The 20316-nt window shown below is 63.3% G+C and overlaps 1 protein-coding gene across 2 annotated transcripts in view; it reads left to right on the plus strand.

Annotated features, from left to right (window-relative positions):
• Nucleotides 1-20316, plus strand: part of CACNA1H (calcium voltage-gated channel subunit alpha1 H) — a 56988-nt gene that overhangs the window by 25879 nt on the left and 10793 nt on the right. For both annotated transcript variants that reach the window (XM_065923961.1, XM_065923962.1), the window contains exons 3-17: nt 6308-6420; nt 6580-6713; nt 7147-7244; nt 9592-9751; nt 10082-10400; nt 10571-10663; nt 11409-12186; nt 13372-13814; nt 15229-15380; nt 16045-16230; nt 16948-17065; nt 17317-17472; nt 17683-17773; nt 17921-18129; nt 19601-20017. In XM_065923961.1, the coding sequence (XP_065780033.1) occupies nt 6308-6420; nt 6580-6713; nt 7147-7244; nt 9592-9751; nt 10082-10400; nt 10571-10663; nt 11409-12186; nt 13372-13814; nt 15229-15380; nt 16045-16230; nt 16948-17065; nt 17317-17472; nt 17683-17773; nt 17921-18129; nt 19601-20017 (3467 nt within the window). The remainder of the gene's footprint in view (nt 1-6307; nt 6421-6579; nt 6714-7146; nt 7245-9591; nt 9752-10081; nt 10401-10570; nt 10664-11408; nt 12187-13371; nt 13815-15228; nt 15381-16044; nt 16231-16947; nt 17066-17316; nt 17473-17682; nt 17774-17920; nt 18130-19600; nt 20018-20316) is intronic.

Consider the following 20316-nt stretch of genomic DNA (forward strand, 5'->3'; position numbering starts at 1 on the left):
CACGGGCCCAGCCCTCTAGCCCGCCTGCCGGCACGCCTGCACAACATGCCCTCTGTAACGGGGGTGCCCTGTTCCCCACCGCAGACGTCCGACTCAGCCGCACAGGACGTTTGGAGCAGCTCACGCACCCGTCAGGGGTCTCAGGATCGCAGACGCTGCTGTCCCGTGGGGCTTGGCCCCCTGCACCCGAGCCGAGGACGTCAGGGTGCCTCGCCACCGTAGCGGATCTTGGAACAAGCACTCGGTTCCGGACGCTGCGCTGCGCAGAACAGGGCGGGCCCTGGGATCTCCCCGCTGCCCTGAGCCCTGCCCACGGGGTCTCCAGCGGGCTCTGGGGAGGCACCCTCCCTCCCCGGCCTCAGGGAGTAGGTCGTTTTTCCGCAGGGCGGGGCTTCCTCCGCCATGAATAAACATGTGCTTTTCTCCTCTGGCAAATAGGAAGCACACGGTTGAGTGCTCCGGGACGGAAGGCCGGCTGCGTGGGCGGCGTGCAGCTACGGGTGGGGCAGGCGCAGAGCAGCGGGAAAGGGCCCCCCACCGTGGGGCAAGGAGGGGTTTCCCACCAGGGGCCGCCCACGGGCAGTGCGTCTGTGGGCAGGTCCAGAGCCCCAGTACCAGCCTGGTGTCCACCCTTCAAGCTCGTCTTCAGCCGTCCATCTTCCTGTCCATCGGGGCGACTCTTCCACACCACACAGGACAGCCCGGTGCTGGACCCTGGAGGCCCGGCCGTCTCCGGCTCACCACACGACTCCCCTGAGGGCTTCCCTACAGGGGTCTGTCTGGTAGGGGTCATAGTCAGCTAGGGCCTGCTTTTGCATCTGTGTGTCCTGGGAAGGACGAGACTTGTGGGGCTGTCGTGGGTACGGGGCAGGAAACGGGGAGAAGGAGGCGGTCCCAGCGCGAGCAAGCGTGACCTGACCTGGGTGGTGGCCTCGGCCATGGTGAGGAGGGCACAGATGCTGACCCGGGTGTCTGAGGTGGGCGGCTCTGGGCCATCCCACCCCGGGTTCCTTTTCCTGCTGCTGGAGCCCCTTTGTCTGGGCACATGGACATTCACACCAGACAGTTGTAGCCTGGGCCTAAGAGGGTGAGTGGGCCCAGCAGCTTGCTCTGGGGGCAGCCAGCTCAGGCCTTCTCATACTCCTGTGAGCTTTGCGTCTGTCCACGTGATCTCAGCACGGCCTGTGGGGTCAGGGCTTCTGCCCCACATGGCAGCCACACCCGGGGACCTCCCACCTCACAGCCCTGGAGCCCTGAGTTCCCCGTCGGTTTGTGGCTCTGGGGTCGGGAGCTGGGTCTCTGGGTGAGGATGCCCAGTTCTGCTGTCTGACCCCGGGTGATGACGTCCCTCATCCTGACCCTTCCCAACAGACCCTGCCCTGCATCCTCAGATCCTTGGTGGGGGGTGGGGGCATGATGTCCCCTCCACGGGTCCCAGGCGGCAGGGGAGGGGCCGTGGCAGCGTTCATCAGGATGAGAGATGGGATGCGGGGGTCTGGAGCCTGCTGGACTCTATAGAGAAGGGGATCTGGGTGACCGTCCTCATCTGGAAAGTAGCTGTCATCGCCACTGCTGTCCAGGTGGAGAAACAGGCTAAGAAAATGTGAGAGGTGGTGGTCACTCAGTCCTGTCTGGCTCTTGGTGACCCCATGGACTGCAGCACGCCAGACTTCCCTATCCTTCATCATCTCCCAGAGCTTCCTCAAACTCATGTTCGTTGAATCAGTGATGCCACCCAATTATCCTCGGTCATCCCCTTCTCCTCCTGCCCTCAGTCTTTCCCAGCCTCAGGGTCTTTTCCAGTGAGTTGGCTCTTTGCATCAGGTGGCCAGAGTATTGGAGCTTCAGCCTCAGCATCAGTCCTTCCAATGAACATTCAGGGTTGATTTCCTTTAGGATGGACTGGTTGGATCTGAGGCTGAAAAGAGGTGAGAGGTGGGTGGTAGTCATGAGGAGAACCTGGCAGTCAGGTTCTTGTCCCCAGACTTGTGGAATCAGCAGGTCTGGGTGGCCTGTGGGCAGCTGCATAATGCTGAGGATTTGGCTCAGGGGTCCAGGACCACACCATCCTGTGCCACCCAGGCCTCAGGGACCCCCCACCCTGTTCCAGGACCCTGGAGACCAGTGTCCTTGGTGATGGACATGGTGTGTCAGTACCCCCATGGCGTGACTGCTGGCGGGGGGCTGGCCGCCCCTGGTGTGTGCTGACTGAGCCTCTCCAGACCTCCCCAGGCCCCAACTCCCCACCTCACAGCGTCCTAGTGCCTTTGGGGGTCACCCTGCTTCCCAGCTGCCTTCCATGCAGGCTGGTTCTGTTTTCCAAGCAACCCTTGGTGTGCTTTTCTTAACCAGCTGGGAGTCTGGGAACGAGAAGGGACGTGGAGCTAGACACTCTGCAGTGGCTCTGCAGAGCCCAGCCCTGGGTGAGGCCAGCCCCTCAGCCCTGAGCCTCCCAGACGTGGCTGCTTCAGCACCATGGACAGCAGCTGCAGTCCACCTTGCCCTCCTCACCCTCTGAGCTTGTCTTTGGGGTTGTGTGGGGGTGCTTTGCAGCTGTGGGCTGGGAGACCACGGAGCCAGCACCAAGAGTCTTCACAACAAGACTGACTTCCTGCTCTGCACTGGCTGGGGGAGGCCAGGCCTGTGGGCATGGCTGCAGGGGTAGGAAGGTGGTCCCCACCGAGGCTGCAGAGACAGAAAGGGGGGTAGTGGGGAGGAGGCTGATGCAGGGCTGGTGGATGCGAGGAGAGCTTCGAGACGGAGTGTGAGGCCCTCAGTGTAGGGCAGGGGCAGGGTATAGTACTTGAGGGGTGTCTGGACGGACTAGGTCCCTGCCCTCTCTGCTGTCTTGGTCTCCAGGCCTGGCTCTGGGCCCCTCTTCGAGCCTCTCTGGAAACCCATTTCTCATTGCAAGCCCCCATCCTGGGTATAGGACAGGCTTCCCCAGGGAGTGTCAGTCCAGGCCCCACCCTGCCCAGGCTGGACAGCAGGACTCTGTCAGGCCAAGGCCCAGGGGGTCCAGGAGCATGGGTCAGCAGGCTGTCTGCCTTTCTTTCAGCCTCCAGGCCTGGGTAGAACCTTCCTGACTGTGGGGTCCCATGCGAAAGACCCATGCCCCCAGCCCCTTTGTGTGTGACTAGACCTCTTCCCTGGCTGGTGCAGCCGTCTCTGCCCAGCCACATGTCAACCTGGCTTCCTTGGACCCGCAGTGGAAATTGACTCTGATTTGTAGAATTTGGTTCAAAACCTACAGGATTTTTAATTAAAACCCGGAAAATCCATCTGTGTAATTAAGCCTCCGGAAGTCGGCGGCTGTGAGATGAGAGTCTGGTTGGCACCGCCTGCCGTCAGCTGCCCACCGAGGCATGACTCGGGGACAGCTGGCCTGGGGGGGCTGATGGACCTCCCTCCAGTGGGTCTCCTCTCTGGACTGGGTCAGGGGGACCCCGTGTGTGGAGAGCCCTCCCCGGGCAGGGCAGTTCTGTATCTCCTGGGTGCACTTTGTACAGGCACGACTTGCAGGACCTCGGGACCTCATCCCTTGCATGGTGTTTAGGTGGGCATGGGGCAGGTGTATCATAGCATGCTAACCACCAAGGGGTGTGCTTGCAGGGATGGATGGGGGCCATACTGGCCAGGTATGTCACCCCAGCCACAGGGACCGTGTCCCTGCCGCTCACGTGAGCCTGTGCTCATCAACAGGGTCACTGCGGCCATGGAAGCTGTCCTGAGCCCCTGGGCAGGCTCCAAGGGTGAGGGAGGCAGGCGGGGCCAACAGGGTCAGGAGGAAGGTGAGGTCTGTGGTTTGGGAAGGTATCGAGATAGGACTGCAGTCCAGGACCTCGAGCTGGACTGTCTACAACTTGCTGGGGGCCTGGCTTGAGGCACCGGCAGGGGACTGTGACCCCCAGCCCCTGCCCAATAGCCCTTCGTGGGTCCCGGTCCAGACCAGCCTGGGACTCCAGATGTGCATGGCAGCCTCGAGCACCAAGGTCCTCAGCTCTGCCCTACACCAGCTCCAGGGTCTGGGGTGACCTCAGAGTGAGAGTGGGTGCAGGCCTGGGGGGAATCGGGCAGCCGGCTGGTGACATCAGACTGAAAAGAGGCATGTGATGATGGTGGAAGATGGGAAGGGCTGAGGGCTCAGGGGTGGGCACCTTGCTGCTCCTGGAACAGGACATGCGCCACGTGGGAGGCGGGGCTGACCAGGCAGAAGCCCTTGGGGTAGAGGAAGAGCTGGGAGAAGTGGGGCAAGGAAGGGGTGTCTCAGGAGCCAGGCACACAGTCCCCACAGCCCCACTGCTGGGGACGGGCAAACCGAGGGCACAGGCTGCTCTGTGCTGCTTCCCTGCAGGGGTTGGGGTGGGAAGCCTGCAAGAGCAAGGGTTCAGCCAGGTCTGGGGAGCATCTGACCATCATCCACCAGGCCCAGAGCTGCCTGCTCACGGTGGCCCGCCGTCGGGGACCTGGGGGCCCGGCCCTCTGAGCTATCTTAGCGGGATGCTGATTTCTGTTTTTCTGCAGCCAGATCACAGCAGAGGCACTTGTTACTGCTGAACCCATTAAGTGTAATTATGGCGCTCTCGGTGGGAACGGGTAATTACATTGGTGGCCCAGTGCCACGCTGCGAGGGGTGCTGGGGACCAGGGGCTTCAGAGAGGCCACTGTTGGCCCTGTCCCTGCGGGGAGTGGGAGAGAAGGGTCTGGGCAGGGTGGGCTGCCGGCTCCATGGAAGGACAGACAGACACAGCCTGGCCTTCTGCCCAGCCACCTGAATGAACACACAGGCCCTGAACTTCCCCACGCCTTGTCTCCCCCCGACCCCGGTCACGGCATAGCCTCTGCCAGTGTGTGAGGTGAACTCAGGGTCAGAGACCCTCATAGGCGGGGCCACGTGGACCGCGAACCTAGCACCCATGTGCAGCGAGCCGCGGAGTGGGCACTGAGGGCCCTGGGGACCGACCCACTTTGTGGAGCCAGGCCCTACTGCTCTGGTCACCTCGTTGATCTGTGCAATGCGCCCTCCGCCGACTGGTGGACACTGAGGGGCGCAGGGGGCACCGAGGTTCCAGGGCACACAGCCCGCTGCAGGCAGTCTGGCCCCTGTCATCCTGCCCAGCCCCCTGGGCTCCGGGGGAGGGGCTAGGGGCCGCGGTACCAAATTTCTCAGGCTGTCTGCCGGCAAGCAGTGTTTTTCAAGTGCTGACTCTCTCTCTTTAGTAGGAGGCCCTTTCCACCCCACAGAGCTCGGGAAGGCTTCTCGGGTCCCCTGCTATCCAGCCCAGGGCAGGACAGGCGGACAGCCCCACAGGAAGCCCGCCCCGGGGCCAAGGGATGGCTGTGTGTCCTGGTCGGAAGCGGGGGTACAAGGAGTGCCCCAAGGCCCTCCCATCTGACGGACACCTGCACCCACGGACTTGGGTGAAGCCCCACTGCCCCAGCTGGGGAACCCCCCTCCTCAGGCCTGGCATTGCCGGTCCAGCACGTGGCTCCCAACCGGAGGAGCGGAGGGGAACTTGGGGGTGCACCGGGGCTTCTGTGGAGCCGAGGCGCCACCTGGTGGCCACTCTCCGAACGTGCGTCCTCATTGAGGTGGCGGGTGGCCTTCCGTCCTGAGGGCCAGCAACCCTGCAGGTGACCAGGTTGACAGCGCACGGGTTGATACAGCACTGGCTGCTGGCAAGGCGCCCTAAGGTCCTGGCTGGACACCCTCCTGGCAAAGGGAGAGCCTCCTGGACGGGACCTTTCACGGGCCAACTAACTTGGGGAGTGGTCCTCACTCACCTGTCCTTTGTCCGTGTCTCAGCCCCTTCATCCAGCTTCACAGTAGGACTGCGGGTCCCCTGGGCCCAGGCACTGCACTGAGCTAAAGCTCGCATCCCTCATTGCCTGTCGCCATGGTCAGGGCATCCTCTGGGGTCAGTGGAGGGACTCTTACAGGACCATGGAGAGGGTTTTTGGGTGCCTTTATGGCACCCATAACAATTACTGGGCATTTGTGGTACTCAGGCTTCCAGCTGGGCAGCAGTGGTGAGCCTGGCCACGGTTTAGGACCACGGTTTAGGGAGCCTGGTGGAGGGGCAGTGGCTGGCCCTCCGTATCGGTCCGGAGTCCTGCTGTACCCGAGAGGTTGGCATTGATGTCCAGAGGCTGGTATTGGGGTCCTTCCCTCACTGCCCAGCTGATGGACCGGGCATGGAGTGGGGAGATTTTGACGATCTGGCCCTGTGGCGGCTGGGGGTTTGCTGGGGGCGCGTCCTGGGGCTCCTTAATTGCCACGTGGACCCTTAACTCGACACGTGCCCCACGTGGTTCGAGCACATCAGCATGCTGGTCATCATGCTCAACTGTGTGACCCTGGGCATGTTCCGGCCCTGCGAGGACGTCGAGTGCCGCTCGGAGCGCTGTGGCATCCTGGAGGTGGGCGGGGCCGGAGGGGTGGGACCTGGAGGTGGGTGGGCGGGGGGGGGGGGCTGGGTGGGGTAGGAGGGAGGGGTTGGATGTGGGCGGGGCCGGTCACCGGGAGCCCGGGCCATGTGTGAGGGGCGTAGGCCCTACTCTCAGGCCCTCCTCCTGCAGGCCTTTGACGACTTCATCTTCGCCTTCTTCGCGGTGGAGATGGTCATCAAGATGATCGCCCTGGGGCTGTTTGGGCAGAAGTGCTACCTGGGAGACACATGGAACAGGCTGGACTTCTTCATCGTCATGGCGGGGTACGGCCCCTCCCCCGAGGGCCAACCTGGAGCGACCCCGGTGCCTGGTCAGGCCCGCCTGGGAGCAGCCCCTGGGGCCCCCAGGATGAGGGATGGGGAGTTGCACTCAGGCGGGACGGTCCCGGGGAGTGGCTGGGGGTGGGGTGCCAGGGGCGGGACCTATCCGGGGCTCCCTGTGCCAGCACAGGTGGAACAGACACAGGGGCGGCCTGTGAGCAGCGAGGGTCCTCCAGTGATGAGCCAAGGCTGTGGTTTCCCTGCTTCCGGGCAGCCGGACTGGGCGCACGGCATAGGCAGCATGCCTCCAGCAAGTGCTCACCTCCTGGCCTCAGCCGACAGGGTACCCTGGAGAGAGCCGGGTGCCCGTTGGCCTGGCTCTGATCCCCGCTCCCAGCACCTACCCCTACTGAGCATGCCTCTGCTCTGCCCTCAGTATGATGGAGTACTCCTTGGACGGACACAACGTGAGCCTCTCAGCCATCCGAACGGTGCGCGTGCTGCGGCCCCTTCGTGCCATCAACCGTGTGCCCAGTAAGTGACCTTCACCCAGGGCTGGGGTAAGCATGTCCAGACGGCTCTGCTGAGAGCTCCTGAGGCCCTACTGGGCACAAGACGCAGAGGCCGTGCCACCTGTCTGGCTGTTGGGTGCTGAGGTCCCAGCCTAGACCATGCAGACCTCCTGCTGTTTACACGGCAGCTGAGGATTTGCTGCTGCTTTTCGGGGCGGCGGGGGGCGGGGGGTGACAGAGCAACCCTATACTGAGCCGGGGTGTGATGGGCAGTCAGGCTGAAGAGGGGCCCCATGTCCCCCAGGGCTGCTGAGTGTCAGGGGCCATTCGAAACCTCAGACTCATCATCCGCACAGGGTTTGGGGTCATGTTCTGGAGCCATGCAGGACGTGGTGACTTCCTTGTCTGGCCCGCCCCAGCGATCCTCCCGTCTGAGCCCTGCCAAGGGGCCTGGTGCTCAGGGAAGCAGGGAGAAGCTTCTGAACAGTTGTGTGGGTTTGGAAGCTTGTTTGGAAGGTGGTCTGTGCTGACCGTGGTCATGCCCTCATGGGTCTGTGTGGGGGTCTCCGTGTCTTCAGCGTTTCCAGTGTTCGGACTTAATTCAGCTGTTAGTTTTCCTGAGGGTATAGTGGGGGGCACTCCCCACCTGACTGTCAAGTGTGTGCACATGCATACAGATGGGTCTCGTGTGCCACCTAGGTGTGCACAGACTTTCTGGCTGCCTATCCTGGGTCCCGGTGGCTTCAGCACCGAGGCCCAGGGGGTCAGGGCTTGTCCTGTGGCTCCTCCAAGAAGTAACCCCCTAGGATGGGTCACTGTCTCCCCCTGAAGCTGTCAGCTCCACCAAAGAGCAGGAGGGTGAAGGGTTACACTCTGGGACTCCTAGGCCTTCCATCTAGCTGCCACTTGGCTCTACCCTCAGGGATCAGACAGGGTTCGGATGCTGTGTGACCTTGGGCAAGTAACTGTACACCCCTGAGCCTTGGTTTACCCAACTGTGAATGTGGTACTCCTCAGGATGGCTGTGAGGTGAGGTGGTTCTTTGTTCTGCGCCCAGCACCACCACACACTCACTCCAGTCACCTGGGTCCCATTTCACAGCCCCTTTCACAGCACAGATCACTTTTCAGGCCAAATGCTGCCTTCAGCCTGGTCTCCCTGTGGGGTCAGGCCCTGGTCCCAAACAGGGCGCCTCCCCCACACTGGACCATGTTCCCCTCACAGTGAGCCCCCAGTGGGCATGTTCCAGGCTGCGTCTCACTCTGGCTGCCTGGGGTCCACTCTGAACCCTGGATCATCTGTGGCCTTGGAGCCAGTTGCAGTCTGGTGAGGGTGGTGCTCTTGGACTTTGTCCCTGGTGAATCTTCCTCTCGGCCATTTCTGAAACTGCAGCGCCCCTCCCAGCTGTGATTACCCCTGTAGCCCCAGGGGCTCCTCTGTCACCCAGCAGCCCCTGGGTGCTCTCCAGGGGGCCCTGGCATCTGCCCCTGGCTCTGCTTGCACCCTTAGCCTGGCCCTTGCTTGTTTCTGGAAGTGAGACATGTCCTTGCTGATGTCTGGGAGCAGGGCAGACCCAGGACCAAGTGAATGGCCAGTGAGGCTGGCTGACCCACTCCCTGGATTAATCTGTGTTCACACACTGCATCGCACCCAGTAATGAGAGCTTCAAAATGCTCTCTCAAAGGCCGCCTCCTGGGACTTCCCTGGTGGTCCAGTGGTTGGGACTTCACCTTCGAATGCAGGGCATGTGAGTTCGAACCCAGGTCTGGGACCTCAGATGCCGTATGCCTCATGACCAAAAGTCCAAAATGTTAACGCAGATGCAGTATTGTAACAAATTCAATAAAGACTTTAAAAATGGTCCACATTAACCAAAAAAAATCTGTTAAAAAAAGGGTGGGGGTGCACACAGCCCCTACCTCCCCTCCAGGGTTCTGCTTCACATGATTCACATAGAGAGTGGGAAGAAACACTGGTCCCCAAACGTAGTACCTGCTTCAAGACCCGGGGCTCCTGCATGCAGGAGGCAGCTGAGAGTCTGAGATGCTGGGACTCCCCCAGGCTGCTGCTCCCATGATGAACCTGCGGCTGCGGGACTCCTTAGCTGTCACACTGAGGGCCCACCTGGATGCGGTGTGGTTCGGGCCGACATTCCTGAGGAGCAGGGACCACCTACCCTGAGCCCTTCCAGTCGGTGGCCTTATTTACTGCCCTCCGTGGGGTCTGGCAGAATGTGGAGGGGCCTGGGTCTGTCCCCCGCAGAGGCACTGATGCCCATCTGTGAATGGCAGAGAGCTCAGGAGGGGCTTGGGGCCTCAGGGATGCCCGAGAGGGCTCCGCTGCGCTGACCGGCTGCGTGATGCCTGTAGGCATGCGGATCCTGGTCACGCTGCTGTTGGACACACTGCCCATGCTCGGCAACGTCCTCCTGCTCTGCTTCTTTGTCTTCTTCATCTTCGGCATCGTGGGCGTCCAGCTTTGGGCCGGCCTGCTGCGCAACCGCTGTTTCCTGGACAGTACCTTCGCCAGGTGCGCAAGGCCTGCCCCAACCTGCTCTTCCTGGGCCTGCCCCTGGAGGCTCCACCCCAAACAGGCCCCGCCCTCCAGTCCCCGCCCCCCGGAGGCTCCACCCCAACAGACCCCCGCCCCTGGAGGCTCCACCCCAACAGGCCCCGCCCTCTAGGCCCCGCCCCCTGGAGGCTCCACCTCTCCAGGTTCCTGCCCTCCTAGCCCTGTTCACCCGGACACGACCTTGCTAGAGCTGCACTAGCGCTAGCGGACTCAGGTCTGCCTCTTACCTTTTGTTTTGTGTGTGTGTGTATACCTCTTTGTGTGTCTGTCTCGCCGTCTCTTCTCCAGGAACAGCAACCTCAGCTTCCTGCGGCCGTACTACCAGCCGGAGGAGGGCGAGGAAAACCCGTTCATCTGCTCCTCTCGCCGGGACAATGGCATGCAGAAGTGCTCGCACATCCCCAGCCGCCGCGAGCTGCGCGTGGAGTGCACGCTGGGCTGGGAGGCCTACGGGCAGCCGCAGGCCGAGGGCGCCGGTGGCACGGGTCACCACACCTGCATCAACTGGAACCAGTACTACAACGTGTGCCGTTCAGGCGACTCCAACCCGCACAACGGGGCCATCAGCTTCGACAATATTGGCTACGCCTGGATCGCCATCTTCCAGGTGGGCACCGGGTCTCCCCTGTACCACGCACCCAGCATGTAGGGCTGGGGGCTGGTGCCAGGCAGGGCTTTCCTACCCCGCCAGCCATGCCAACCTCCCCAGGACAGGCGAGGGGGTCCCACTGCCCTCCCAGGGCCGTCCATGTGTCCAGCCGCCTGCACCTCCCCCAGGTGATCACGCTGGAGGGCTGGGTGGACATCATGTACTACGTCATGGACGCCCACTCCTTCTACAACTTCATCTACTTCATCTTGCTCATCATCGTGAGTATGGGGACGTGGTGGGACATCTGCCGCGAGGGGTGGGGTGTTCCTGCATTGTGACAGACCTGTCTTGGATCCTGAGCTCCTCTGTTACTGGCTGTGCCCCTACCCCTGGGATCCATCGAGGGCCTGTTCATCCTGGCCCTCCACAGGGACTGTGACCCCCAAAGGTGGCGCTCAGTTGGTTCTCTCTGTGGCCCTGGGGTCTGAGGCAGGGTCTGCGTAGACCAGAGGTGAGCTGAGCCAGGAACCCGCCCCTTGTTATCTCAGACCATAAGCCCAAGCAGAGGCGAGCATCACCTGCTGTCCCTGCCACAGAGGACAGTGCAGCCTTGGGGCGGGGGGAGGCCAGACCCAGGCAGGAGGATCTAGTTGAAGAACATATCTTCAGGAGGAGGGCATGAGCCACACAAATGACAGGAAGGAGTCTCCCCACATGTCCCCCAACTGCCCACACACAAATAATCTAGGAGCAGCCACTGTGCACCACCCATTCCAGATGCGGGGGCTCAGCGTGGAGTCAACAGGGGCCCCGCCCATCCCAGGGCGCCCCGCCGACCCCTAGGTCGGGAAGCACACAGTAGGGCTCAGTGCATCGCTCATCAGAGGCTCGATTGTGGTGTAGAAACCACAGCTGCTGTCCTGGCCTCCTGCCCCACCCGGGATGGTGGGTCCCAGCGCTCCCCACTTCCCTGCCTCCCGGGAGCACGTGGCCGGCGAGCTCACGGCTGCCCACCCACCACAGGTGGGTTCCTTCTTCATGATCAACCTGTGCCTGGTGGTCATCGCCACGCAGTTCTCAGAGACGAAGCAGCGGGAGAACCAGCTGATGCGGGAGCAGCGGGCCCGCTACCTGTCCAACGACAGCACGCTGGCCAGCTTCTCCGAGCCGGGCAGCTGCTACGAGGAGCTCCTCCGGTACGTGGGCCACGTGTGCCGCAAGCTAAAGCGCCGGGGCCTGCGCCTCTACGACCGCTGGCAGAGCCGCTGGCGCAAGAAGGCGGACCCCGGCGGCGCCGTGCGCGGCCGGGACTCAGGGCGGCGGCCGCGGCGGGCAGGCGAGCGCACCGCCTCCGTCCACCACCTCGTGTACCACCACCACCACCACCACCACCACCACTACCACTTCAGCCACGGCAGCCCCCGCCGGCCAGGCCCCGAGCCGGGGGCCGGTGACGCCAGGCTGGTGCGGGCCGGCGGGCCGGCCTCGCCCGGGCGCGGGCCCCCTGACGCCGAGTCGGTGCACAGCGTGTACCACGCCGACTGCCATGTGGAGGGGCCGCAGGAGAGGGCCCGCGTGGCGCACGCCGCAGCCACCGCTGCCGCTGGACTCAAGCTGGCCGCGGGGCTGGGAGCCATGAACTACCCCACCATCCTGCCCTCGGCCACGGGCAGTGGCAAAGGTGGCCTCGGGCCCAGGGGGAAGCGGCCTGGTGGCCCCCCGGGAGCTGGGGGCCAGAGCCCCCTGAGGCTGAGCAGCCCAGATCCCTGCGAGAAGATCCAGCACCTGGTCGGGGAGCATGGTAAGGATCTCCCCCGGTGGGGAGCAGTGGGGGGTGGGGCACAGGGCTCCTGGGACGTTCCCACCTATGTGCCCACCCTCATGAGCCCAGCCTTCTCCTTTGGAATCCTGGACAAGGGAGAGAAAGGGGGCCTGGCAGCCTTAAATGGGAGGAGGTGCCCCCCCACCTCCATCCTGTGTTCTTGAGCAGCTGATGGCTCAGTGGGGTGCGAGTGTTTGCCACGGAGAAATGAGAATTCTGAAGCTGGCAAGCCAAAAAGAAGCCCCGGGGCTGTGTACCCTGGCCCCGAGTGGGACGGCCAGTCATTTCTCAGGAGGAGCACTTGGCCCGCGCTCTTGGTGGGGAGACTGGCTGCGGTGGGCGGAGGGGAAGCCAAGGTCGCAGAGCTCCCAGAGGCCGAGCAGAGAGGAGCCAGGGTGCCCCTCGGTACACTCGGTCCTCCCACCTGGGCCCCCGGCCTGACCCTCCTGGTTCATGCAGGACACTGGGGTCACACCAGGCTGAGGCCTCCCAGGTGGCCTGCACTGGCAGGGGACCTGGGGCAGGGAGAGGTGTGTGTGCCGGGGCCTCCCTACGTGCTCACACAGTGCCCCAGGCATCACCTCACGCGTGCCTGCAGCTCTGCACTGCCCCCTGGGGGAGCATGGCCCTACGGGGCTCCTGGCTGCAGCGAGTCTAAGCCACTGTGGGTGCAGAGTCACCTGGGCCCCAGAGACTCAGCGGGGAGGCAGTGCGAAGTGGCCATGGCTCAGGGCATCGTGAGCCGGAACGTTCACAGTCACAGCATCCATTTACTGGAAAGTGGCTCATGTCGTATTTCTGTGGGTGGTGTGGCTCCTGTGGGGATGAGCCGCCTCCTCTTTTTATCCCTGAGTGACCAGAGAGCAGCTCTGCAGGGCGTACGGGTGTGCAAGTGTGTGAGTCTGTGCCTGTGCATGTGCTCAGCTGTGTGCCCAGGTGTGTATGAGAGTGCCCAGATGTGCAACCGTGCTCAGGTGTATGCAGGCATGCGTGTGCCCAGGTGTGTACGATGTGCTCAGTTGTGTGCCCAAGTGTATATGAGTGTGCCCAGGGGTGTGCAGGAGTGCACATGGACACCATTCACCCCACAGCAGCCTCCATGAGCGCCTGCTTCCTGGGCACCGGCTGAGCGACCTGAGGCTGCCCGCGTCCTTCTCCCCGCAGGACTGGGCCAGGCCCCCAGCCGCCTGTCGGGCCTGAGTGTGCCGTGCCCGCTCCCCAGCCCCCAGGCGGGCACGCTGACCTGTGAGCTGAGCAGCTGCCCGTACTGCACCAGCGCCCTGGAGGACCCCGAGCTGGAGTTCAGCGACTCGGGCAGTGGAGACTCAGACAGCAACGGGGTCTACGAGTTCACGCAGGACGTGCGGCACGGGGACCACCGTGACCCCATGCAGTCGCCCCCCGCGGCGGAGGCACCAGGCACAGGGGGCACACGGAGGAGGGGGCCACGGCGGGCGGCGGCGGGCGAGCAGGGCGGGCTGGGCCGCATCTGGGCCTCCTTCAGTGGCAAGCTGCGCCGCATCGTGGACAGCAAGTACTTCAACCGGGGCATCATGGTGGCCATCCTCACCAACACGCTGAGCATGGGCGTCGAGTACCACGAGCAGGTGGGCACCCACACAGACAGCCCTCAATGTGGCCCTGGGGCACGTCCCGCCTGCCTGTGTCTCCTGCAGGCATTAGTCTCTCATGGGCTCCACAGAGGGCTCTCGGGTTGGGGAACAGGTGTGGCGGTGGGGCTTGAGGTCGGCTGTGCAGGAGTTCTTATCACTCAGCGGATGCTCCTGCTGCTCGTTGGTGGGCCTCTGCTGAGTGGAGAACAGAGACTGTGGCTCCCATCCGGAGGTCCTCTGTCTGGGGTGGGGCTCCCAGAGGCAGCAGGGAACCAAGGGCACTTGCCAGGCCATCTGGTGCTTTTCAGGGTGGGACTCCTAGAGCCCAGCTTTCATGGACAGAGCCCCCTGTATGAGCTGGACCTTCAGGCTTGGATGCCCTGAGTGGCCCCAGAGGAGGAATGTGGCGGTGGCACATGGTGCTGGCACGTGGCTCATGCCCTGGACTGGGGCTTCCCCGAGGAGCAGTGGCTGGGCCTGCAGGGAGAGGTCATCCTCTCTGGGGACTGAGGCCAGTTCACTCTTAATGACCAAACTGCCTTCCTCCTTTTCTGCCCTCTGGGCTTTTTAAGTCCCGTAAGCTCTGGTCTTTCATCCTTTAGCAATTCAGGGAAAATCCAAGTGGTGTTAGCCTCCAGCTGGCGGCTGGGAGGTGCCGTCTGTGAGGGTGAGATCCAGGGCAGGAGCAACAGCAGGTTGGGGGATCCCTGGCCAGGAGGAGCCTCTGCATGCACACACGTGCACTCACACATGTACGCAAAGGTTACCTGTGCAGATGGGGGCTTGTGTACAGACACATGTGTGGCCACGCATGCACACAACACATGCGGGTACATGCAGACTCACATGTGCACACAAGCAGACCACACACTGGCACATACACACCAGCATTTACACTGGTGCAGGTGTGCACTTGCACACATAGGCAGACCAGTGTATCCCTGGTAAGGAAGGGGCCTCTGGGACCTTCTGCTGACAAGGAAGGGTGTGCGGGGCCACCAGGGCCAGGGCAGCTGCTGGGGGAACCACCGTACTGCCTGCACCCCGGGTACCCACATGCCCACCCCGGAACAGATGCTCCAGGCTCTGTTCCCAGGGCCTGTGCTATTGGGGTCTGGGAAGTCTCTGGAGCCCTGTTTCTCAGACATGCTGCTGGGAAGGTCAGGCAAGGCCTGGGGGAGCCAGGGACCGTCAGGGTGGGAGGGCCAGGAAGGCTGGGTGCAGCTGGAGGGGACACCCCTGTCCCTGTTTTCTCTGTACAGCAGCCGATGGGGCTCCTCCTGAGATGTTGCCACAGCTCCCTGACGCAGCCTTACCTGCTCCCAGCCTAGTGGAGTGGTGCCCCACTCTGCCATGACAGGCAGTGGGGGCTGGGGGCGGGCCCTAACAACCCCTCTGCCACCCACAGCCTGACGAGCTGACCAACGCCCTGGAGATCAGCAACATCGTGTTCACAAGCATGTTTGCCTTGGAGATGCTGTTGAAGCTGCTGGCCTGCGGCCCACTGGGCTACATCCGGAACCCCTACAACATCTTTGACGGCATCATCGTGGTCATCAGGTGGGTCCCCTCCTCCCAGGAGCCCCTGGGACCTGGGGAAGCTCCCGTGTCCACCACAGCCCCTGCAGACGGCAGAGCCCCCACCACTGGGAAAGGCACTGCCTTCAGGGTGCAGAGGTGGGGTGAACTGGGGGGGTCATTGCCCCTCCTCACAGGCACTGTCGGGTCCACATGGTGAGATCAGCTGCAGCTCAGGCAGGAGTTTCTAGAAGCTAGTGGAGCTGCTCCCTGCGGGAACAGAGCAGGTGCTCAGTGGCCCTTCAGCCTTGCAGCCGGCCTCCACTGAGGGCTCAGCCCCCTCAAGGAAGGCCAGCTTGCTGCAGCAAAATCAGCACGGAAAGGACCAGGGGGATCTGGGGAAATTCGCTCCACCAGGACAAAGCAGGGCTCTTGGGAGTCAAGGGCGCCCCCAGCCTAACGAGAGCAGAGAAGCCAGGCACGCTGGAAAGGCCCCCAGTCGAGTCTTCAGAGACACCACCACCACCCCTCAGCCCCTCCGACGCCTTGATGCAGCCGAACCTGCTTCCAGTTGGGGTTGAGCGGAGGCCGCGGTGGCTCCCGGGTGTCGTTCCTACCTCTGGGAAGAGGGTGTCCCAGAGTCTGGGGGGAGGTAGGCACGCGCCGCCCCGAAAGCCGTTCTAACCCTGCCTGCCCCGCCCCCCAGCGTGTGGGAGATCATCGGGCAAGCGGACGGCGGGTTGTCGGTGCTGCGCACCTTCCGGCTGCTGCGGGTGCTCAAGCTGGTGCGTTTCATGCCCGCGCTGCGGCGCCAGCTGGTGGTGCTCATGAAGACCATGGACAACGTGGCCACCTTCTGCATGCTGCTCATGCTTTTCATCTTCATCTTCAGGTGCGCGCGCCGCGCAGGGGCCGCCCTGCCCCGGGTGACCCGCAAGGGGAAGGCCCGAGGCGTTGAGCCCGCGCCGGCGCGGGACGGGAGGCCCCCGTCCCCGGCCGGGCCCTCCCACCGCGCCGGCACCGCCCCCGGTCCCGCCCCGGCCGGCACCGCCCACCGCATCATCGGTGCAGGCCCTGGCTTGGGGGCCGGGGGTGCCCTGAGCCTCAAAGTGGAAGACAAATTCAGTCACTGTGGGTTTTACTAGCATTGATTGGGTGCCTCCCGTGCCAGGCACCAGCATGCAGTGGGGGACGTGGAACTGTGCTCAAAAGAGCCAAGGGCGAAGAGGGTGGAGGAGGGCGGGGCAGGTGGGCTGGGGCTCCTGGACCACTGCTGCTGTCGCTGAGCCCAGGGCCGAGGGCCTTGGGGAGGGGGCTGGGGCGGAGGGCGGCCCACATAGGCCAGGTGAGACTGACACCCAGTCCTGGCCGCTACCTGAAGCCAGAGTGGCTTCCAGTGTTCCCCGCGTTCTTGGCTTTGATCTTAACATCTATAGAATGGAAACAGCTTGCCCATGGACCCTGGGCAGCCCTGCCCACCAAGCAGCCGGAGGTCTGGGAGGTGCAGAGGAGTGGATGGTGGGCGTGGGGTGACCAGGCTGGGTCCCCAACTCCACACCTGGTCCTCCGCAGCAGTCACTCACTGTACCCCTGCCTGTCCACCCCCCAGCATCCTTGGGATGCATCTCTTCGGCTGCAAATTCAGCCTGAAAACAGATACCGGAGACACAGTCCCCGACCGAAAGAACTTTGATTCCCTGCTGTGGGCCATTGTCACCGTGTTCCAGGTACAGCTGGGCGGGCGTCCCCTGCTGTGCACAGTGGTCCCTGGGGGGGCCACAGCCCTGCTCAGAGCTGGCCGAGACCCCTCCGAGGCCACTGGGGGTGAAGAACGGTGGCCGGGATGTTGGGGTGGTGGGCCTGGTCTTACTTGTCCCTCTGGTCCTGAGGCCTGGCAGTGTTCCCCAAGCCAGGATTCCATCCTGGTGCCCCCTCAGCCCCCACGTTGGGCCCACTCTGCCCGCTGCCCCTCCCCCAGATCCTCACCCAGGAGGACTGGAACGTCGTCCTGTACAACGGCATGGCCTCCACGTCCTCCTGGGCCGCCCTGTACTTCGTGGCCCTCATGACCTTTGGCAACTACGTGCTCTTCAACCTGCTGGTGGCCATCCTGGTGGAGGGTTTCCAGGCTGAGGTGAGGGGGAGCTTCCAGGGGAGGTGAAGGGCTTCCAGAGGAGGTGAGGGGGCTTCCAAGGGAGGCGGTGGGAGCCAGGAGTGTGGGGCAGACCTCATCCTCGCCCTGCTGGGCTCTTCTGTCCACGCCCACCCCTTGTGGGCCTGGCCTTTCCATCAGAGGTCCCCCCCCAGGGGAGCCTCACGTGTGCTGTGTGCTTGGCGGGCACAGGGCGATGCCACCAGGTCCGACACAGATGAAGACAAGACATCCACCCACCTGGAGGAAGACTTGGACAAGTTCCGAGACCTCAGGGCCACAGGTGTGTGTGTGGGTGGGGGGCAGGGGTGGGGCGGAGGGGACGCTGCCTCCTGGGTCCTAGGTGGACACAGCTGGGTCCTAGGTGGACAAGGCTCTCCTTCTGGGAGCCCTGCAGGCTCAAGTGGCCTTCCGTCTCCCCCTCCCCTAGAGATGAAGATGTACTCGCTGGCGGTGACACCCAACGGGCACCTGGAGGGCCGGGGCAGCCTGCCCCCTCCCCTTATCATGCGCACGGCAGCCACGCCCATGCCCACCCCCAAGAGCTCCCCACACCTGGACGCGGCCCCTGGGCCCCTGGACTCGCGCCGTGGCAGCAGCAGCTCCATGGACCCTCAGCTAGGGGACCAGAAATCTCTGGTAGGGACGGTCCCCTGCCCTGGCCTCGGGGCACCTTCAGGCTCACCCCCCAACACAGCTCCTTAGGCCTTTCCCAGAGATGAGTGAGGTTCCCAAATGTGCCGTCCCCACTCACACCCCAGAAATCCCTCAGGCCTGAGTGCTTTGTTTTCTATAAATGGATCTGGAAAGCGCTGTTCTTACGGGAGGCATATGAATAAGCAAGTAGAATAGCAGGCCAGAAGTTTATCTTCCAATTTGCGCAATGTAAGATAAAAGATGGCAGAGCACAGAGTGTACAAGAAGGGAAAACAGAGAAGGATGGCAAAAAGGTGTAAAAGCTGAGTACACGAAACAGGTGACGGAAGCCGGGCGGAGGCTTCTGTGCGTCACGACCAACAGCGCCCTGTGGAGCTGGGGCCCCCGGTCTTTCCAAACAAACCCAGGAAGCACCACCCCAGAGAGACGCAGCCAGAGCCGGCTCTGTGCACCTCAGAAGGGCCAGGGAGGGGTGGGCGGAGCAGGACAAGCTAACTTGGGTTGGGGGAGTCGGGGGTGAACCTGGAGGAAAGTCCAGGCAAACCATCGAGAGGGGGGGGAATCAAGTGTCAGTCACAGAAAAGCTGCACGGCCAAGCAGATCACAGCTAAGCTGCTAGAGGGCCCAGGAGGAGGACGGGGCTGTTGGGCCAGATTGCAGCTCAGCTCCTGCTGGCCCAGGAGGTGGAAATGGCGAAGGACAGAGAGCATAGGTGCAGCAAAGGTGAAGTCCCCAGAGTACAGCCCAGTTTCTCTCCTGAGGCAGCGCGCGCGGCTTCTCCTTGAAAGTCCAGAGCCTGCCAACCAGAAACTGATGAGTGGTCCCTCCCCAGAGATCCAGGTCAAGCTGCTGGGCCGCATCTGAGGGTGCCTGGTCTGTAGCTGGTCCCTGGCCCATTGATGACCATCACCCACCCTCTGGTCCTCAAGCTGGCGTGCGAGGCCCGCTCAGGGCTCTGACACCTGCTGGTGGTGTCTCCAGCTCACTGTGCACCACAGGCATCTCACTGACAGCTTAGTGCCACTGGCAGCTCCCCAGCAGGGCTGTCCGCTCCTTAGAGGAGAGGCCCTATTTAGTTTACACACGCATGTTAGTTGCTCAGTCGTGTCCAACTCTTTGTGGCCCCATAGCCTGTAGCCCACCAGGCTCCTGTGTCCGTGGGATTCTTCAGGCAAGAGTACTGGAGTGGGTAGCCATTTCCTTCTCTCAGCCAGGGATCTCCCCAACCCAGGGATCAAACCCAGGTCTCCTGCATTGCAGACAGATTCTTTACCATCCGAGCCACCAGGGAAGCTCATTAAAGGAGATGATCCATGTACGAATGTCACCCACGGGTGTCTGTGGTGATATCTTTCAGCAAGGAAAGGCCCGTGAGTCAGGTGCCCTGAGGCCAGGGTGTTGCGGGTGACTTGGGAGGGGTGTGACCTGCTCATTCCTGCCCCCCGCCCCGCAGTCTAGCCTCCGAAGCTCGCCCTGTGCTCCCTGGGGCCCCAACAGTGCCTGGAGCAGCCGGCGCTCCAGCTGGAACAGCCTGGGCCGTGCACCCAGCCTCAAGCGCAGGAGCCAGTGTGGGGAGCGAGAGTCGCTGCTCTCCGGTGAGGGCAGGGGCAGCGGCAGCACTGACGAGGAAGCCGAGGACGGCCGGCCTGGGGCAGGGGCCTCGCCGGGCACACGGGCCACGCCGCTGCGGCGCGCCGAGTCCCTGGACCACCGAAGCACACTGGACCTGCGGCCCCCGCGGCCGGCCACCCTGCTGCCCACCAAGGCCCACGACTGCAACGGGCAGGTGCTGGCCCTGCCCAGCGAGTTCTTCCTGCGCATCGACAGCCACAAGGAGGATCTGGCCGAGTTTGACGATGACGTGGAGGACGTGAGTGGGGGTGGGCCTCACGTTGGCCCCTTGCCTCCCCCAGTTGTGGGGGCAGCATTCAATGGAGGCCCTGGGGGTGGGAAGCAGGACAGGCTGGGCCAGAGCGCATCCATGGGGAGCTCTGGAGTGGGATTCGCCCCAGGTTCAGCCCCACCTCCGGCTGAGGTTTGGTTCTGGGCTGGAGTCGGTCAGCCAGTACGACCTCCACAGGGGGAGGGGAAGTGCCTTCCCAGCTGTCACCCTGCTGCCCAAGACTGCTGGGGGCCACCTGGGTGGGGATCTGAGGATGGCCACTCATT

Source organism: Muntiacus reevesi, chromosome 2 (genome assembly GCF_963930625.1).
Source record: "Muntiacus reevesi chromosome 2, mMunRee1.1, whole genome shotgun sequence".
Classification (NCBI taxonomy): Eukaryota; Metazoa; Chordata; class Mammalia; order Artiodactyla; family Cervidae; genus Muntiacus; species Muntiacus reevesi.